This window comes from Carassius carassius, chromosome 21 (genome assembly GCF_963082965.1).
Source record: "Carassius carassius chromosome 21, fCarCar2.1, whole genome shotgun sequence".
Classification (NCBI taxonomy): Eukaryota; Metazoa; Chordata; class Actinopteri; order Cypriniformes; family Cyprinidae; genus Carassius; species Carassius carassius.
The window spans coordinates 26638648-26660412 of NC_081775.1; the positions used below are offsets into that span (position 1 = coordinate 26638648).

General features: G+C 38.0%; 1 protein-coding gene across 4 annotated transcripts in view; it reads left to right on the top strand.

Moving 5' to 3' along the window:
* The first annotated feature begins 274 nt into the window (after window positions 1-274).
* Window positions 275-21765, top strand: part of LOC132098024 (E3 ubiquitin-protein ligase TRIM33) — a 34051-nt gene continuing 12560 nt past the window's right edge. Inside the window, exons 1-10 of one of the 4 annotated variants that reach the window (XM_059504118.1) lie at window positions 275-966; window positions 7543-7661; window positions 12751-12898; window positions 15267-15399; window positions 15653-15769; window positions 15935-16049; window positions 19281-19427; window positions 19691-19808; window positions 20098-20402; window positions 20790-20976. In XM_059504118.1, coding sequence (XP_059360101.1) covers window positions 414-966; window positions 7543-7661; window positions 12751-12898; window positions 15267-15399; window positions 15653-15769; window positions 15935-16049; window positions 19281-19427; window positions 19691-19808; window positions 20098-20402; window positions 20790-20976 — 1942 coding nt within the window. In that variant the 5' untranslated portion in view covers window positions 275-413. The remainder of the gene's footprint in view (window positions 967-7542; window positions 7662-12750; window positions 12899-15266; window positions 15400-15652; window positions 15770-15934; window positions 16050-19280; window positions 19428-19690; window positions 19809-20097; window positions 20403-20789; window positions 20977-21765) is intronic. The other 3 variants (XM_059504116.1, XM_059504119.1, XM_059504117.1) reach the window with 3 other exon arrangements.

Below are 21765 nucleotides of genomic sequence, written 5' to 3' on the forward strand. Positions count from 1 at the left end.
TAATTTACGGATGTTAATTTATTTAACGCCAAATATAGCGTTATGATGTTTAATTTATTTCATAATTTACAATATACGTACTTTTTAAAAAAATAAAGTAAAAAAAAAAAGTTTTTTAATAAGTTATTTTTTTTTATTGAGAACATGTAAATAACGTTACAGAAAAAACAGGCATCAAAAACAGAAACCAAAGATGGTTAAATAAAGAAAAGAAGAAGAAAAAATAAATAAATATAAAATAAAAAGACATTCACAAGACGCCAAATACAGATTACTCAGATTAATCAGATTACATATTAAATACAGAAATACTCTGTATTTCTCTGTGACGAACATGAGAGCGACGGCATGACGTCACCCCCATCAGGTTTTCTGAGTGCGTCGAACGTCAGGCGGTTCAAAGAGGAGCAAAGATGGCGGACAACAAAGGCCAAGATTGTACGGAGAGCTCCGCGAATATGGAGGTAGGGGCTTCTGGAACAGAAGATAACGGAGACGGCGGCTCAAAGGACCCAGAGGCTGTGATTTTAATCGACTCGGAGCCGAAGGAAGGAGCAGACGAGCTCAATTCTCAAGAGACCGTTCCCCCGGCGCTGACGACATCCAGCAGCGGCGGCGGCGGAGCTACAGACGAGACCCCAAACACCGAGAGCACCGAGCCACCGCCGCCGGCTTCCTCCTCCTCCTCCTCCTCAGCGGACAGCACCGCTGCTGGCGCATCACCCGCTCTCATTAACGAGATGTCGCCTCCTCCAACAGCATCCTCAACCTCCTCATCTTCAACCCCTGCCGCTCCGATAAACCTCCTGGATACGTGCGCTGTGTGTAAACAGAGTCTCCAGAACCGCGACTGTGAACCCAAGCTCCTGCCCTGCCTGCACTCCTTCTGCCTCAAGTGCATCCCGCAGCCGGAGCGAAAGATCACTGTCCCGGTGCAAGGGCCCCATGGACAGGACACTCGTATTGGTAAGTTAGGAAATGGGAAGTTAGCTTCGCCAGTTCTGTCTCCTATTCTAGTTCTTTCCCCGACTATTCTGTGTGTGCCTATGGATGCTGTAACCCAGTTGGTTTCAATCTTTTAGATGCCTCCGACTCCCAAATATGCGCAGAGGGCCACTATCCTAAAATTTGAAAGACAGCCATATATTTGTATTATATAAAGTGTAAATAGCGATAAATGCGTTAAAATAGAATTTTTCAGCGATAAATTTTCTTTACACTAAATGAAAATAGCAGTATTTTCTTAGCGATCTGTTATTTAAGATACGTGCAAATAGCGAAAGATTCTGTTTACACTATGTATAAATAACAGGATTGCAATAAATAAATAAATATTATTTGGAATATTTTTAGTTTCTATTAAGTAACAATACATTTTTCTCTACATTCACCAGAATACTGTACCGTTAGATAGCTATTTATTCATTAATTCTTTGCATTATTTATTTAATCTATTAGGCCTAATTTGCTTGACCTTGTTGTATTTTTTACATTCTTGCAAAGTACTACTGATTAATTCTTTGTCACAATTTGTATTATTGCAATAATTCTATAGGCTTGCATAAAGCAATAATGGAGATATCGGATGTGATTGTTTTTGCCATTGCAAAATGTGAACTTTTATTGCACAGCTGTATATATAAAGTTAAATATTTGCATATTCAACTTTACATGCAGTATGCTTACATAAAGCAATACTTGCTATAATGCAAATCTAAACTGCTTGATTGTTTATATCATCACAAAATGTAAACTATAATAATTACCCAGCTCTAAATCTGCTAAATGCAACTATAAAGCATGATGTTGTAAATGTTAATGTCATGATTTTCTGTAAGACTGCTTTGAAATGCTGTGCATTGTTTAAAGCAGTATACAAATAAAATTGACTTGACACAGGCAAGCAGTTTGAAAACCCCTGCAACCAACCATTACATTTTAATGATAGACTCTCCAATTAACTAAGCCGGCAGCCATATCACCCTGGAGCCCAAGACTGGTTTCCCACTGAAGCTAAGCAGGGCTGAGCCTGGTCAGTACCTGAATGGGAGACCTCCTGAGAAAACTAGGTTGCTGCTGAAAGAGGTGCTAGTGAGGCCAGCAGGGGGTGCTCACCCTGTGGTCTGTGTGGGTCCTAGCGCCCCAGTGTAGTGATGGGGACACTATACTGTCAACAAGCACCGTCCTTCGGATGAGACGTTAAACCGAGGTCCTGACTCTCTGTGGACATTAAAAATCCCAGGATGTCTTTCGAAAAGAGTAGAGGTGTGACCTCGGCATCCTGGCTAAATTTGCCCATTGGCCTCCGACCATCATGGCCTCCTAACAATCCCCATATCTTCTGATTGGCTTCATCACTCTGTCTCCTCTCCACCAGTAAGCTGGTGTGTGGTGGGCGTTCTGGCGCACTATGGCTGCCGTCGCATCATCCAGGTGGATGCTGCACACTGGTGGTGGATGAGGAGATACCCCCAGACTATGTAAAGCGCTTTGAGTGCCTAGAAAAGCTCTATATAAATGTAATGAATTATTATTATTATTATTATTATCAACCTTTCAAAATAATCAGCCTTTTCTAAAGTCGATTAGTTTGCTTTAAATTGGATGCAATGATGTTGCGGCCTCTGTCACATCATTTGCCTCATGTCAAATGATGTGACGGGTGTCAATCTGAGTGATAGGCTTTTAATATGTAGCAACCAGATTTGATCTTTTCTCAGTTGCTGGTCTAGGGCTGCACGATATTGGGAAAAAATGACATTGCGATATTTTATTTTTCTGCGATATATATTGCGATATTTTTTCTTACAAACAAAAATGGGGTGAGCACACTTACATTCTCATTTTAAATGATTTAAACATCGACACCATCGCGTCAATTGATTAATATGCGGGAGGGAGAGAGAGCAAGACAGCGCTCGTGTTGTTTGAAGACGGCTCGCTCTCTCTCTGTCTCTCTCGCGCACGATCTCTCTCTGTCTCTCTTGCGCACGCTCTCTCTCTGTCTCTCTCTCTCTCGCGCGCTCTCTCTCGCGCGCGCTCTCTCTCTCTCTCTCTCGCGCGCGCGCTCTCTCTCTCTCGCGCGCGCGCTCTCTCTCTCTCGCGCGCGCGCTCTCTCTCGCTCTCTCTCGCTCTCTCTCTCTCTCTCTCTCTCTCCCTCTCTCTCTCGCGCTCTCTCTCTCTCTCCCTCTCTCTGTCTCGCGCTCTCTCTCTCTCTCCCGCGCGCGCTCTCTCTCGCTCTCTCGCGCGCTCTCTCTCTCTCTCTCTCGCGCGCGCTCTCTCTCTCTCTCGCGCGCGCGCTCTCTCTCTCTCGCGCGCGCGCTCTCTCTCTCTCTCGCGCGCGCTCTCTCTCTCTCTCTCTCTCGCGCGCGCGCTCTCTCTCTCTCTCTCTCTCTCTCGCGCGCTCTCTCTCTCTCCCTCTCTCTCGCGCGCGCTCGCTCGCTCGCTCTCTCTGTCTCTCTCGCGCGCGCTCTCTTTCCCTTCCTGTCTCTCTCGCGCTCTCTCACTCTCTGCCCTGTTAAACTTGCATGTGTTTTTCAGTCCTGTCAATGAAAAAACTTTCACTCTATGATGGTTAAGCTGTGCAATTAATCTGCGAATCACATTCGTCAAGGGCCGGGGAGCAGCTGGCCCGTACAGTTAATGAATAACAGATCAAGTACGACAGCCTACATCGCACATCCTGCGATGTGACTATCGTGGATTCGTACATCGCGATATCGATGCTTAAACGACACATCGTGCAGCCCTATGCTGGTCTATGAGACATATGGCCCTGATGTTTTGACACGTCGTTGTCTGCGTACTGATGATCAGATTTGGTGATGTCAGTATATTTGTGCCATAAGAGCCACCTAATGTGGTTAACACACGAGGTAACTGAGGATGTGATAATGCAGGGGTCATGGCCTGTGACCTGAACTCATGTTGTCATTCATTAACAATGGGTTTCTTTGACAATGCACACTGTGTCATCCACAAATGCTGCGTTTTTGCTTGTAAATGAGGCTAAAAGCAATGCTGTGTTGTTGTCGATTTGTGATGCATGGCTTAGTTTTAGCGTGGTTTGTTGGAGCGTTATCACTTGGTGTCATTATTGGTGCAGTGGAAGTATGAAATGATCAGCATGACATTTTGGTCAAACACTTGCTTTGCTGTTGACTCCTGAGTGCAGTGTATTATTCATTATGCTTGCGTTTCTTATAATAAGTTACCACCATGCACTGTAGTTAATAATAGATGTACTCTGCATTAGCTGTTGCATGTAAAGCTGTTTTCATATTTTGTTTGTTTATTCGCCCATATAAGGGATCACTGATGAATATTTATAAGCCCAAAGACTTAAATTTATCTTTAAACCTCTTCACTTCACTAAGCAGTCTCTTCACTGTTATTACTAACTGCGGTCAGATCAGTATGATCATATTGGATCAGTGTTCATTACACCACAGAATATTTTGTCAGTGTATCCCATATTGAAAAGTTCATTCCATTGACCAGAAGTATTCAAATTAAGAGTAGGTTCAGTGTATGAAACAAATTTGCACAAAAATGATATTTTTGTATTCTTAGGATTGTTTGCTTTAATTGAATAGGCTACACTGGCGATTGCGTTTGTCTGCTTGCTCTGAGGTGCAAGGTTTTATCATATGAAATTGATTGTGTTTAGTGGCTTCTCCTACTTTTCTTGGTGATACTTAGTGCCAGTTTATCAGGAAGTGACGATTTTGTTCTCTTTGACGCGTTGGATGGAAACTGTGCTTTATTCACAATTGTTTTAATGCGATTATTCCAGTTTTGCACATAAGTTAAATTTGAATCTTTGAATGGAAACTTCTAATGTCTAAAAAGATTTTGGACATACTCTGGTATAGTTTATATTAAATTCATTGTTTTTATTTATTAACTAATTTTAATAGGCAAAACAAGTAATTAATACAGGCTTGTTTGCTCTTTTTTTTTTTTTTTATTAAAATTGTTAAAAGTTCATCAATCTCATTCTTTCAGTCCTGTTAACAAAGTTATTGAATGGAAAATGTTCAAATAAATGTTTTTATGTAATTAATTTTGTGAATGTAGTTTAATTAAAAAAAACATTTTTCTTATAGATAAAAATAATAAAAAGTAGATAGAATAGATAGAGCTAGTGTTAGAGTGTCAAGCTATTATTACAGTAATTAAAAAGAAAACAAGGAGCTATAATAAAAATAATAGAGAATTCTAGTGTTAGTAGGTCATGTTTTTCGTTTCTTAAAAATTAAAACAAGTAGATAGAATAGAACTAGAATAGAGAGTTGTATAGTATAAATCTGCAGTTAAGATTTTTTTTTTTTTGAACAACCCTGTTACCATCATATAATTAATTTTTTTATTGAAGGAAGTCGTGGTTTTAAACGGTTAATTTCTGAAACGTTGATAACAAGGGTGAAAAATAAACTATAAACTCATAATATTTAATTTGATAGTCTTAAGTGGATGATCAACATTTTCTGAAGCTTAAGAATTTCAGGACAGTCATCATTCCTTAATACTTTTTTCTTTTTAAATTTTTCTTGTGTGTGTGTATAAATGATTCCCTAAACTTGAGCTATATTATTTGGTGGTTTACTTGTAATTTTTTTGGGATCAGTAATTGATGGTTCACTTGCCAGGTTTGTTTTGGGCTTGTCGAAGACGTTTAATTAAAGTTCAGGAGGAAGGTAACTCAGAGTTTACCAGCGTGACTCATCACAGTAACTGACTGAGAAAACTGCGTGACACACACTTTGCTGTTTGTAGAATCTTAACAAGCACTTTGTTGTACTCAAGCATGTTGTCCAACTACAGTTGTCAAACTGTTATTCTCAGTCTGACTGTAGCTGTTTGCTTTGCTTTCAGACACTTCATGGAGACTTTCCTTGATGTCCAGAGCAAATAAATCCTTCCAAAGAAATATAAACACCAACAACCTATTTTTGTCAATAATATACACCATGTTTATGAAATTTAAAACCAAAATTTTCAAAATGTGCTCTAGTTTGTTTGTGCTATCATATGAATGTTGTGAATTTTGCTATTGAATCTTAACAAATCAGTAACAATCACCCATTTTGAGCTCAAACATAATTTAAGTGTATCCTAATATTAAAGAGAGTGGTTCACCACCCTTGGTTTTGAGTAATAAGGCAATTTAATTGCATTCCAGTGCTCTGCATATGAATAAATGTGCCTCAGGCAATGCTCCACTGCCTCCAGTTAATATCAGTACAGAGTAACTCAGCTGTGAGTTGCACTGTGTTTCAGTGCAGTGTCTCCAGCTGCTCTCACCAACCAATCATCAGATTGGTTTTGCAGCTGGGTGCTTAGGGGAAACCGGCTGAAAGCTGTATGAGCCAGTGCAAACTGGCTCAAACCGGTTTGGACTGGTTCTATCTGTAGCTTTGTGGGGGGATTGATGGGCTGTCAGGGAAAAGAGGTGGGGGGTGTTGCATGTGATGGATGGGGGAGGTGCATGTCCAATCACTCAATGTTTTCAAATTAAATTAGGATAGAATTAAATTAGTTTTATGAATAGATCATTATTTGTGGTGAAATGCTGCTGCAAGACTCACACAAAGAGCTGACTCTTAGTTATTGTAGCAGATGGCAATAATGGATAATAAAATCTTATGAATTATTAATAAATCAAAATCCCTTTTTGGATTTTAAATGCATAAGAAGACGGCATTACTGTCTTATGCAATCTCAGTAAAAAATTCAGCATTCCCTATAGGAAGGTTTATGCATGTGTGTGTATTCATTAGAGGAAAAACCTCTTGAAGCCTTTGAATTTGTATCTTTTAATCTTAGGTTGTTAAAAAAAAGTGTATACACTGTGCCAGAAAGAAGTCATCAGTTTATCTGTTGATTGGTCAGTCCAGTCACATTCCTGATCACCACTAAAGATCTTTTCTTTTTTCTTTCCTGTTGTTGTTGAAAATAGTTTTGTCATGATTTTTTTTCTAGTTGTAAAAGCTTTTCTGTAGCAATTAGAGATGTCTTGATGGTCAGCTACTCTCCTAGTCCAAGTAGTTTCATTCTATTGCACTCTGTTTAGTTCTTTACAAATGCCAGAACAGGCCTTAAACAAAATGTATCTGACCTGGGGTCAGGTGAATGTGAAACCAGGACCTCCTGAACACCAAAAAAGTCAACTATTCATTCAGAAAACCCATATAAAAAAAATAAATAAAAAATAAATAAAATATATATATATATAATTTATATTACAATGGGAACAGAACCTGAAAAATTCTGAACCAGGTCATTCTTTACAATTTAATTTAATTTAATTTAATTTAATTTAATTTAATTTAATTTAATTTAATTTAATTTAATTTAATTTAATTTACATTTTTTCCTGTAATATCAGTTTTTGTCTAGGGATTCAAATGAGGACTGTTTAAAAATAGTTGCATGACTCTCCTATATAGTATACAAAGATAAAGCACTCTTTTGTTTGTTTCTAGACTTTTCTAACTCTGTGTTGTTTTTCTTTGTTCCTTTTTCATGTTTTTTGTGCAGTTAACGTCATGCGTTGCACGGTGTGCCATCAGGAGTACAAACAGATTGACATGGTGGACAATTACTTTGTCAAGGACACTTCAGAGGCCACAAGCACATCAGTGGAGAACTCTACACAGGTCAGTATCAGCCCTGTGGTATTGTAGGGTGTAACATAGTGGATGGCGATATAGCCTTAAAATTATATCACAATATTTCAAGAATATTTGCGATTAAAGATATTTATGACTATATAAAGAAACAATATGGAACAACTTTTTTTAATGGTGATTGCAGTTGGCAGGCAACAGCATTTATTAGTGCAAACAAAATAAAGGGCATTTTCTATTATTTTCCAATGAGCCTTTGTCATCAATGACCAACTACCTAATTCAAAGTGTAAATCTATTCTCATAAGGTGGCAGCAGCAGCTGTGTATTCAGCTTTAAGCAGACCGATCAGTGTATGACGTCAAAATACCTTATTACCCCAGGGACCCAAACTAACATTTGAGAGTTCTACAGATGGTGGCACAAGGAGCAGATATGGTAGCACGCGGGTGGTGTGCGGGAGTATTAGAATCTAGATTATTTAATCATAAAATTACTATTGTCTTGCATTGATAAATTCAGTTACTAATAATTTTACATGTTGATTTCTTGTTTATTATTCTTTTGTTTATTGTTTATATAGATTTGACTGTAAAGCACTAAGCTTGAGTTAAGATGCATACAAAATGTACTTTTATTGACAACAGTAACTAGGGATGCACGATCACGATTATTGTTGAAAACAATAATCGTGACCATCTGAAATTAATGGCAGTATCTGCACAGTAAGTAGCCTACATTCAATACAAACATAGATGGTACACACATCAGCATTTAGCTTTTCAGTATTTTTTTAAGTTTTTAAATTTGGTTTAAAAAAAAAAAAAAAAAGCTTTACCAGTGAGAATAAAAAAGTATGCTATATAAATAAATGATTCCAAAATGTTAAAATCAAATAATGTTGGTGCGAATAAAACAAAGATGCAAAGTGTTTCATTCGTCCAATTAAAAAAAAAATAGGGTAATGATTCACATCTATATTTTTTAACTTGAGATTAATAATTGGTGGAAAACTTTTTTTCAGTGTGCTACAGCAGGTGATTTTTAAATCAAATTAAGTCGATGTAATTTTAAGGTAAAATAAAAATAATCATCCTATACAGAACTGACATTTACTTCTGGCTTTTCAAACGTGTTTGCAAGTTATACTTTACAAAAAAAAAAAGCATTTCAGTTTTGTCACAGTTTAGTCAGTTTCGTTTCTCATCCAACACTGATTACAATGTAGTCTGTGCACGCCGGCGCACTTCTGGAAAACTCGGCCGAAAAAAAGACCAAAAACCTGCCGGTTTACCTGCGTATTTTAAGCAAAACCGTCCGGATTTATGGCCGGTCAACCGGTGCAAAATTAAATTTTTATTTAGAAAATTTATTTTTCACTCTTATTAAATATACCATTATTCTAGTATATGGAAGTGGAGGAAAGGTAGCCTCAGCCTAGTATGATGCCGCGTTCCAGGCAGCCCGTAACCCGTGTTTTTCCAACCTTAAACTAGGGGTGTGCACGGATAGTCGAACATTCGAATATTCGTTCTGCTCTAATTATTCGATAAATAAAAATGATATTCGAATTTCGCAAAAAAAAAAAAAGTTCACAATAAAACCTAATTTGGTCACTTTCTGTGATTTTCCACTGCATATTTGAAGGTGTATGCAAGCAAAAAATTATTAATGAATGAATAAAAGGGGCCATTCACATATCGCGCCTAATAACGCGTGGAAAATGCTATGCGCGCCGCTTTCTCCTTCTTTCCAAAGCGCTCGGGCAGAAGCGCTCCATTCTAAGCAACAATGACGCGCTCTCTCCATGAAGACGCGGAAATTTCAGCTAAGGATAAATGGATTTGCAGCACAAAAAAAATCGCTTTCAGTAGCTCTGCTACTAAATTTATTTCAAAATGGCAATCCATATACAGCTATGAGCAGCTGTTCCTTCATCTTGGCTGAGCTTTCAACGTTGTTACGGGAAAGGATGAAGCTGAATGTTTAGTTCTTGTCACATGACCTGTGGTGCGCTTGCGGCATTCCGAAAAGTTGAGATGTTTTTAACTCGATGCAGTGCGGACGCGTCTGGATAAAACTGGACCGCGACGCACCGTGTGCGCATCGCTTCCATTATGAGCGCGCATTCCGCGCGCCTACATTGGAAATAACGGACTTGAGCATGCAAAAGATGCGATATGTGAACGCCCCCACTGCGGTCTTCTACAGTTCTTCAAATATGCCGTGGAGAATCACAGAAAGTGGCCGAATTCAAGAACATTGTTGCGGCATCTCTCAAGCAACGAATAAACACCGCTAACTTGGAGAATGCAGTGAAAACTCCTCTTCTCGCGTCTGCCCTAGACCCTTGGCGCAAACATCTCAGGTTTCTCGATGAAAACATGAGAGAAGTAAGAAAAAAAAAACTTTTTTGAACATTATCAGAACATTTTCCTTGATGCGAGTGGTGCGTCACCAATGATGAAGAGAATGCAATGCCCACTCGTCTGAAAAGGCTGAGTCGGTTCTCCAGCGATGATTACAGAGAGTCCAGCCGAGACGAGTGGGAACATTTCTTGCTGGAGCCATGTATTCCACCAGATGAGGATCCCATTCAGTGGTGAAACGAAAACACGAAGCGCTTCACAAAACTTATTCGCTTAGCACACCGTTATTTGTGAGTCCCGCCAACGTCTGTGCCGTCAGAGCGCGTTTTCTCCGTGGCCGGCCTTATTGTTAACAGACTAAGGAGCCGACTTTCCCCCGATCATGTTTACATGCCCGTGTTTCTTAACAAGAACATTTGAAACAATAGAAAAAAAGTTTTGCTGACAGTTTAAAAGTTAAGTGTAAGCTACATTCTGTACAATAGCCTAATTGCTGCAGGCTGCTTTACGTTTTTTCTTTGTTCACTTTTTATTTTTATTTTTTTGCTTTTAATCTGTACTTTTGTTTGTTTGCACGCATTGTTAAAGGTTTTCCGCTACAAAACACGATGTGTAATGTTCAAGCTTATTGTGTGTAAGTTTGTTCAAAATGACGGAAACAAATGTTGCTGAAAAATAACGTCTGACTCATTAAACTTAATTTAAATAAACGAATATTCGAATATTCTTTTTTTGTGAGCTCAAATATTCGAATGTGATATTTGTGGAACACGCCCATCCTTACCTTAAACCTGTGGAAGTGCACTGGAACGGCAGTCAAACCCGTGACTTCCCACACGTGAACTCGTACTAGATCGATGTACTCCGAGTTCCGACGTCACACAGGATGCGAAACAACAATGACAGCCCCTATGGATAATACTGCCTACGGATGCAAAGTGGTACACGTTGAAAAATCGATTTTAGGTCAATGTAACATTGCAATAAAATAAATAATCAAGCTAAAATTCCATGCGCTCAGAAAGTTTGGCGTAACTTGCCTGGAACGGTACAAAGTCATTAGTCGTGGTATGAAATAGTGATTACGAGCTCAAAAACCTGCCTGGAGCACAGCATCAGAACTATAGCGACTGACTGGGATGAGGAAGAGGTGGCAAGAGCCAAAATGTATGATGGCCCGCAGCCATGTAATTTCAAACCAGCCAGACGTGAGAGGGCAAATGAGGAATTGCCAAGAACTGATGTCCGTCAAAGCCAATTAAAGGCATGGTCAGAGAGAATGAGTGGAGAGTTGAAGTGTCCTGGTGAGTTGCTATCATTTAGCAACGCAGCAATGAGCACTGGAGCTAGTCTACGAGCAGCAGTGCACAATAACGACACACATATTTTTTTTACTGTCACTGAATAGCACTGAGTGAAAAATCAACTTTTTCTTTTTATCTAATGGCAGTGATCATGACGTTAGTTCAGATAAGTACCGGTACCCTTTGTCATAGTGTCGTAGTACTGGTAAACTTTGTCTTTGTCATCTAGAAATAGAAGGCATCATGCTAGCTATATGGACGTTTCTAAGCGTTTATCTTTTCCTCCGGTGAAAATGTTGTTGCAAACGTAGCCGCGTGTCTGTTGCTGTGTTTGGCAGTTGCTTGTGTGGGCGGTGCTGTCCCATGGAAACTGCGTTGGAAAGCTTGTGCTGTAGGGAAGTGAGTGTGTTTGGGTCGCTGTTGGCCGATATCTCTCTATCTATCTGTCTGTATATCTTTCTATATATCTAGTATATCTATCTATATATATATCTATGTATTTATCTATTTATCTATAATCTCCGCTATCTGAATACTCTCGTCTACTACTTGTCTCTCTAGTCACTCTCATTGCTCTCAAGGCGGGCTTTGGTAAAGTCTCTCCCCAAGGTGACGTAATGCAATGCATTGTGGGGGAAAGGAGACCGCTGTAAGATAGTACCTACTTTTTCGTATTATATTCCGTTTTGTGATACCCAACAACATAAAATATAATGGATAACAGTTTAAATGTTTATTACCAACAAGCAAATTGCACAAATTCGTTGAAAAATTAACCCTGCAACATGGCCTTTAAGTTTTTTATTTTTTACCACACCATGGTTACGGTTAGTGTTACCGCGTCTGGTTTCCTGAGCGTTGTGTATAACAGATAATTCTGTTGCATCTGTGCAGAACCAGCGCTTATGAGTTGGACAACGCAGTGGTCGCGCCAGTGTGACCGCACACACAAATTTGCCACCGACAGAAAAAACACCTAATTACCCCTTATTTACACTGCACACGTCTCTGACATGGCCACCATCTGCGTCATATGTCATTGCTTCGTTATATCATTGATATCGCGATATTTTATTTTTTTATCATGTAAAAAAATGATATCGGTACTATCATGGATGGTATGATGTGGCACATCCCTAGTGTAACAACTGCATCTGTTAAAAAGACTTGACATCAGTCCTGAAATGGCTTTTGAATAAAACATTTTTGCGTTAGTCAGCAAGTACACCATAAATGTATTTTAGAAAGTCATCTTGTTGAAATGAACTAAAATGGCTTTTAAATCAAATTGAAAACGAATGAATCAGTTGGTATTCACACCCCTAGATTAAACTTGGCTTTATTAGCTTGCATGCTATCGTTTATAAATGTTTGAGTTTTAAGTCATTAAATCAGTCCTCTGCTTATTATTTTAAAAGATGTCGTAATTTATTTGCTCTGTAACAGGTCTGCACCAGCTGTGAAGATGATGCCAGTGCCATTGGATTCTGTGTTGAATGTGGGGAGTGGCTCTGTAAAACCTGCATTGAAGCACATCAACGAGTCAAATTCACTAAAGACCATAAAATACGCAAAAAAGAGGAAGTATCTTCTGGTATGTGCTAGGATCTAGTTCATTTGCATGTTCAGTTGCTTATATTTGCTAGGGAGTTGCGATATGATGGTTTTTGTTATGCTAAAACATTCAGCTTTGGTCTAGTGGTCTTGTAGTTTGGATCTTTCAGTAACGCTATGGAGTATCTGTTTTGCACATTTAGCAGACTGAATCGTAGTACAGTTGCTATGGAAACAGGCAGAGTTGCTTGCTCAGCCTGTATGGAGGGATTATTGGGTCAGATTATAAACTAAAAGTCTTAAACCAAAACTAAAATTCTAAAATTGAAACTTAAAGTCCAAGTCGAAAATTAATTTGGTATTTAGGATTGGGCATTTGATATTTAGGATAGGGCATTTTCTATTTAGGGTTGGGTATTTTCTATTTAGGGTTGGGCATTTGGTCATTTAGCCATTTAGGATTGGGCATTTGGGGATTTAGGATTGGGAATTTGGTATTAAGGATCGGGGATTTAATCATTTAGCCATTTAGGATTGAGGATTGGGCATTTGAGGATTGGGCATTTGAGGATTGAGGAGTGTATGCAAATTAGGAGGCGTGGCCCAAATACTGGAGGCTGGGTTTGAAATGGCTGGTGCGCAGAGGCACCTTATAGACAGCAGAGGGAGCTCCCAGTGCTAAGGAGCACACTGTAATGAAACCAAACGGAGCGAGTGAGCGGCTTGAGCGAGGACTGTGTGATAACTTCAACTTAATGACAGCTTTGTAACATTTGTGGCCTCAAACACAAAGTCACCAGTGAAAGGAGTGCTTTCGGTCTGACGACGAGAAAGCAGCAGACAGTGCAGCAGGTAAGATGCTAACATTAGCTACTAGTTATATAAGCTGATATTGCTAACATGCTTTAGTAGGGTATAATTATATTGGGTATATTGCGGTTAACCCCTCTGACATTAGTAGATACACTCCTTTCACATAGTTTTTTTTTTGCTATATAGCCTATATATTTTTATAAAGATTGTGAGAGAAAAGAAATTAGGCCTGTTCGACTTGAACCGGCGCTGCACACTACAAGACCAATCACATGGCAGTTGCTTCAATGCATTTAGGTGTGAGATGGTCTTGACCAGGACCACACACCTGCATATGCAAATGCATTGAAGCAACTGCCATGTGATTGGTTGATTAGATAATTGCATTAATGAGAAATTTAACAGGTGTTCCTAATAATCCTTTAGGGGAGTGTATATATACACATACACATATGACATCAAAGAGAGTAGACGCTCCTTATGCTTTTGAATCGCTCTCGCAGTACTTTGATGTCATAAACCGATCGGTCTTGCAGTGTGAAGTGCCGGTTCAAGTCAAACAAGCCTAATTTGTTTTCTCTCACAATCTTTATAAAATATATATTGGCTATATAACAAAAAAACAAACAAAAAAACCCCCAGAAACAAGATCATCTAGTGGCAATGTGAAAGGAGTGTATCTACTAATGTCAGAGGGGTTAACTGCAGTTTAAAAAACAAAACAGCATGTCCCAATATAATTATACCCTACTTAAAGCATGTTAGCAATATCAGCTTATATAACTAGTAGCTAATGTTAGCATCTTACCTGCTGCACTGTCTGCTGCTTTCTCGTCGTCAGACCGATAGCACTCCTTTCACTGGTGACTTTGTGTTTGAGGCCACAAATGTTACAAAGCTGTCATTAAGTTGAAGTTATCACACAGTCCTCGCTCCGTTTGGTTTCATTACAGTGTGCTCCTTAGCACTGGGAGCTCCCTTTGCTTTCCATAAGGTTCCTCTGCGCACCAGCCATTTCAAACCCAGGCTCCAGTATTTGGGCCACGCCTCCTAATTTGCATACACTCTTCAATCCTCAAATGCCCAATCCTCAATCTTCAAATGCCCAATCCTAAATCCCTAAATCCCCAATCCTCATTCCTAAATGGCTAAATGATTAAATGCCCAATCCTAAATACCAAATTCCCAATCCTAAATCCCCAAATGCCCAATCCTAAATCCTAATTTGCTAATTGACCAAATGCCCTACCCTAAATAGAAAATGCCCAATCCCCAAATACAAAATGCCCTATCCTAAATACCAAATTACCAATCCTAAATACCAAATTAATTTTCTACTTGGACTTTAAGTTTCAAATTTAGATTTTTAGTTTTGGTTTAAGACTTTTAGTTTTAGACTTTTTTAGTTTATAATCTGACCCAATAATCCCTCCATAAGCCTGTACTGTTTTCATTAAAGCTAACCCACTTAGTTTCCCTCATTTTGGTTGGCAAGGGGCATATGAGAACATATGGCAGACATATGGGGGAATAGAGGGTAGGGGGAAGAAATGAGCAGGAAAAAATGAATTTGACTTGGTGGTTCTGTGTTGCAGAATCGGTTGGGACGTCAGGCCAGAGACCTGTCTTCTGTCCGGTGCACAAGCAAGAAGCCCTCAAGCTCTTCTGCGAGACATGTGACACTCTAACCTGCAGAGACTGCCAGCTACTTGAACACAAAGAACACAGGTCAGCTGGATCACAGTGTTTACAGTAACCACACACCATCATCTTCATAATGATCATCTTCATCTGTATTAAATCATCTGGCACTGTATGAAAGCGTTTTTGGGCAAGAAAATTAAATAAAGAAAGACCTAGAACAAATGCATGGTATTAAAGGAATAGATCAGACGACAGTTTATAGCTCCAGAAAAGTCTGAATATATGCACCATATAAGATAATCTTCACTTTCCCCAACCTTTTTTTTTTTTTGTGTAGGTACCAGTTTCTAGAAGAAGCCTTTCAAAACCAGAAGGGCATCATTGAGGCCTTCATGGCTAAGTTGCAAGACAAAAGAAACTTTGTGGAGTTTTCTGCATCTCAGGTGCAAAACAGGTAGGACTTTATTACCCATCAGTTGCATCAGATGAAATTCATGGATATTTTTTTTTCTGTTACAGAAAAGTGCCTGGACATGATTGAATTATTGTGTTTTATGCACTTTTTATGAGTAATAAATGTAAAAAATGTGATGTATTTTGCTCCCCCTTTCCACTTTAGAATTAAAGAAGTTTCTGAGACGCATAAGAAGGTTGAACATGAGATAAAAATAGCAGTCTTTACTCTGATCAATGAGATTAACAAGAAAGGCAAATCTCTACTGCAGCAGTTGGAGGTAAGAATACAGGCATACAAAAATTCTTGATTTCCAATGGCAGCAAGTATGAAATTCCAGTTAAAAGAAGTTTGCATGGACAGCTAAGACATAACAAATAAAGCATCATGACCTGCATATACATTACTTTTCAAATTGCGCAAATTGAAATTGAAAATTGAAAATAGGTCCAGTTCAATTGCTTTTACGCTTACATGAGGTGGTTTTTAAGCCAATTCAATAAAGGAATATTTCACAAAACTCCAATGAAACAGTTTTTTCTGCATTTACAGCTTACTTGGTGAATGTAAAATTCACATGATTATTCTTCAATGTACTATAACCTTCAAGAAACACCTCATTAGGAATTTCAACAATTAATAGATGATTGATAAATTGTCGATAAGAGATGCAATCGATTAAAGCTATCGATGGTCTGTTAACCTATTTAATGTTGGGCTGGATAAGGCTCATGCGCAAAACATGTGCGAATGGCTGTGAGTGATGGTATATAATTGCATATAATATTGATAAAATATTGCAAAGGTTTTGTGCAAATTTGTAATGGAAACACACTTATTGATAGAGGGATTAATGTGTGTGTGGATATGTGTATATTAGGGTTGTTAATTTCGGTTATATTTACTAACTGACAACCAACACTCATTAACCGTTTTTTAACCATTAATCGACAAGATTATTTTAAATTGAAATTGAATTAAATTAGAAAGCGGCATCCTATTTTTCTTTAGGCTTATTTTACTCACAAATTAGTTTTTATTGTGAATGCACACAAATAAAGGCAAACCGTTTACAATTCAGATTATTTTTATGACTAAAAGGAGAAGTTGCTTCCACTGTTAGATGGGAAAAATTCAAGTGATTGTGCTGGCACTGCATGCGTGCATTGTTAAGCTTTGCTACTTTGATAATGCAGCCTGTTCATTATCATGATAAAATACAGCCAGTCAAAACATGAAAAAAAAAAACCGAGAGTGAAGTACATAATAAATAATTTGGAATTCGAATACATCGCGAATACGGAAACAATTGATTTTGTGTCGAATGAGACACAACGTTGGTTTCAATTTCGTTTTAGCCTAAATGAATTAGTTTTGGCTTGTCGTTTATGTTGCTATAACTTCTTATAGGCTATTTTTTGTTATTGTTCTTTTTTTTTAATAGGCTGCTGTTATTTAAAGATTTGTTGTGGAGTGAGGGGAACTAAAATAGCATAGCTATTTATGCTTATTATAACGTTTGTAAACATTTTGCATCCGCATTAGGCCTATTTCTGAAATAAATAATAAAATGCAATTTATTAATAGGCTTCACAATGTTTTTTTCTCTCTTTAAAAAACCAAAAAAAAAAACCCACCTGTTTTAACAATGCAGCAGACCTTTTTAAATATTTTGATAAATTACTGAAAAATAAATAAATGACTTTTTAAACCATTTAACTGATTGAATTAATCGGTCAAAATTCTTAATGGTCGGTTAACGGTTAACCGGTAAAAAAATTAACATCCCCAGTGTGTGTGTGTGTGTGTGTGTGTGTATATAATATATATGTGTAAACTGGATCAAACGACAAAGACCGCTTACAGACCATTTCAATCAACCTTTACAACAAAACAAGGAAAAAAAACTATTTAAAAGAGAAAAATTGAAAAGCCCTTTATGCAGAGACATAGATAATGCAGTTTAGATGAAAGCTTCTGCTAAATTATATGTATTAATGTATTATAAATGATGCATGTATTGATCATTAGAAATGTGATCCTGAGTGGTCGCAGGTGATGCATTGGAGCTCTAGATGTAGATAATTCTAGATGTAAACAGTGATTTGTCTCAGCTGACCATTTGTGATTGGATCACCTGGGATGCATGTTAATAAACCTAGTGCAAACAAATTCATTGTGTTTTTCCAGCAACTACCTTGTGTAAATCTTATCACATGCTATAGATCTTGCGAAATGTTGTGGAGGAATCTTTTACTGATGGTGTGAATTGGAGCAAAACTGCTAGGGTACGAACAAAATGACTTGAGTTTAGAAAAGAATGAGGCAAGACAAAAGTATGAACAACAATCAATCTATCGACATCTGAAGGAAAAGGATGACATGTTCAAGGAAGAGTTTGGACACTGAAGATATATGGTTTGACGGATGGCTGAACAGGGAAGTGCTACTTATTAGACACCTAGAACACTGTCCTTCAGGGCTCAACCCGATTTAGCCCCAATTGACACCTTTTACTCCATTTCACACCAGTCTGTGATGAATCGAGTACTGCAGATGTCACAGTGTTTGATGTTACATCTTCAGGGAGTCTGCACTGTTCTCCTCTCATAACTGATGAAGCCCTTCAAGTGTGGTGAAACTTTAAGCAACCAGAGTCTGTATTTACGCCTGATGTTAATGTCCATTTCTGGTGATCCGATCACAAGTGGGAAGCAGAGACAGATGGCTATCTTTCCCTGGTATAAACGTGTTTTTTGTGACTGCTTGTGAACAGACTTTATGAGGATTGTCTTCTGACTCCAGACATAAGAAACTGATCACATTTAATTTCCACTAACCTAAGAGCAGAGCGGAACAGTGAGATAACTGACTACTTTACTGCTTTGTTGCAGTGTGGTGGTGTTACAGTGAATACATTTCTCAATTTGTTTATTGTTTTAGATGGATGGAGTATAACATTTGCCATGTGACACACATGGAAGGTGTGACACATTGTACTTTTCAGCATAAACCAGTGAACTTGTTGGAAAGTAAAACTTTTACAAATTATTTTCATTAAAACAAGATGTAAATATTATATGACAAACTTAAAAAAAACGGTGTTTAAAAAATATGAAAACTTGCTTTGGGACTAACTGAAATACGTTATAAAATTACCAAAGCAAACACTAAAACAAAAAACTATTTAAGCTAAATGGAATGAAGTAAAACAAAATCTAATAAAATGACCAAAGTGCATTGCTAAAACTTGAAATGAAAACATAATATAAAATAAAAGCCATTTCTAAATACTTTAATTAAAAATAATGTTAAAATAACACTGGTGATTTAGTTGTTTTATCTAGTTTTGTTTTTGTAGTTCACGACACTGTGATCACAGTTACCCTGCCTCTCTACATCTTATGTTGGCATTAGAAAGTTCATAATATTGAGGCCCAGAATTTGTTTAATTTCAGTCATGCATAATACTCTTCTCTTCCCTTATCATTCCCTCCATCACCGTGTAAAGAGTGTGACCAAAGAGAGGAGTATGAAGCTGTTCAGCCAACAGAGAGACATCGGGTGCCTGGCCCAGCAGATCATCCATGTGCTCAACTTCACCAACTGGGCCATCAGCAATGGAAGCAGCACAGCCCTGCTCTACAGCAAGAGACTGGTCAGCACACCCGTTTTCTTTTCTTTTAGGTTCTGTTTTTGCAAATGTGTCATTTGTTTTGGCACTAAACCTTCAAACAAAAACAGTACTGTTTTTGGAGATGCCACTTAGACCATTTCAAACATAACTACTTCATTCTAAAGGATGTTGTTTAAACAGGATCTGGACCTTGCTGTCATCAGTTACTTAAATGACAAACAGCATGGCTATTCTTTACTTTGTCTTTCCTCATTTGCTTTTTTCTGATTTTGTCAACACTGTAGATCACATACCAGCTGCATTTCATTATGAAGGCCCGTGTGGACCCAGTACCTCAAAGTAATGGAGCAGTCCGCTTCTTCTGCGACCCCACCTTCTGGGCCAAGAATGTGGTTAACCTTGGTACTGACTCGCCACTAACTAAACTTGAAACCTGTTTTTATAGCACACTGAGAGCAAAAGCCCTTTTACACCAAGTTTAATACATTTTAAAATTAAACTTTGTGTCTGAAATATAATTCTTCAATTATTTTATTTTATTAAACATTGTTTCTGAAATATCATACTACAGGATTTTATTTTTTATTTAATTTAGTTTTTCAGCAGGTTTTAATGTATTGCATTTTGTTCGTATATACTAAAATTAAACATTTTGATTTGAAATATCATATTATTGTATTTTTTTGTCCAGGCAATCTGGTAATTGAAAAAGTGCCACATACTGCTCCTCCCCAAATGATGGTCAATCAGCAGATCTCTCCCAGTCACAACCACCCAGGTAAGCACTCAGGACAGATAAACCTGGCCCAGCTGAGGTTGCAGCACATGCAGCAGGCTGCAATCGCTCAAAAGCACCAGCACCAACAGCAGCAGCAGCAGCAGCAACAACAACAGCAGCATCAGCAACAAATTCAGCAGCAGATGCGCATCGCCTCACAGATGTCCCAGCATCCCAGACAAGGAGGTCCACCACAGATAACCAGTATACAGCAACCGGTAAGTTAGAGATTAGATCTTTCCTTCTTTTCCACACATGTCTGGTTTATTCTGGACCAGTATAGATGTGCTGTTTAACTAGGAAAGCTTGTAAAACTGGAAAACCTGGTTGGCCAGCTCTGTTTTTTGGTGAAAGTTGATGACCATTAAGGTCTTTCTGGTTAAGCTTCATATTTGTCAGATGAACATTGTTAAACACAAGCAAGAATTAATTTTGAAATAACCGCACAATTTGTTCAGAATGGATGTCAGCAAAATTATATTTGGTTATTCTTATAAATATTTGTTGAGTTTGAAATTATAGTCATCCGATGTGTTTGTTCCTGATTGTATGATTTGTTGTTCTAAGGGCCCGGTTGTCATTTCTTCCTCTGTCTTGCTTTTCAGCCACCTAGGCTCATTAGTATGCAAGCCCTCCAGAGGGGTGGGATCAATGGCTCCTCCCACATGTATCCACCTCATCACCTGCGCATGGTATCAGCGCAGAACCGCATGTCTTCAGCGCAGCCCCGACTCAACGGGCAACCGTATCCTATGATGCAGCCGCAGTTACAGAGACAGGTCAGTGCAGAGGCTCCAGCAGGTCATATGATTAAAAAACAAAAAATTAAGATGTCTCTCTTTTCCTTCTCTGTTTTTGATCGTTTTGATAAGAGAGAATATTTTTTTAAATTATATTATTTAGGGTTGCAAAGGGTGAAACATTTCCTGTACTTTTCCAGAAACTTCCAAAATTTCCAAACGTTTCCGAAAGTTTTCAAAACTGTTTTCTGCCTCATTGCAACCCTAATTTTATTATGTCTGAAACATGATGTATGAAATATCCTACTACATTATTTATTGTATTACTACTTTTTTTTTTTATTAAAGGTCCCATGACATGGATTATTTCCTTTTTCTTTAAATGCTTTTTAATGTTTCCTTAGGTGTACTTATATTGTTAGTATGATTTTTACATTTAAAATTTAGAAATAAAAAGCATTTTTGTATCCTGATATTAGCCCTCTGGCTTGAATGCTCTGTTTGAAGGGGCGTGTCTGCTGTGAGACTCCGAGTAAACGACAACTGTTGTGATTGGCTGACATATTTGCATTCGAAATGCGTATTACATGTGGAACCCCTCTCATATATATATATAAACAGTAGTGTTGTCACGGTACCAAAATTTCAGTATTCGGTACCGATACCAGTGAAAATCCACGGTTCTCGGTACAAATTTCGGTACCAAAGCAAAACACAAAAAATGCTAATTAAAAAAAAATAACTTTTTAGCACTAAAAATAAAACCAATGCCATTCTTTATACTTATTTACAATTGTGTTTAAAGTTTTTCTACAAGTTATATAATTATGAAAAACAGTAA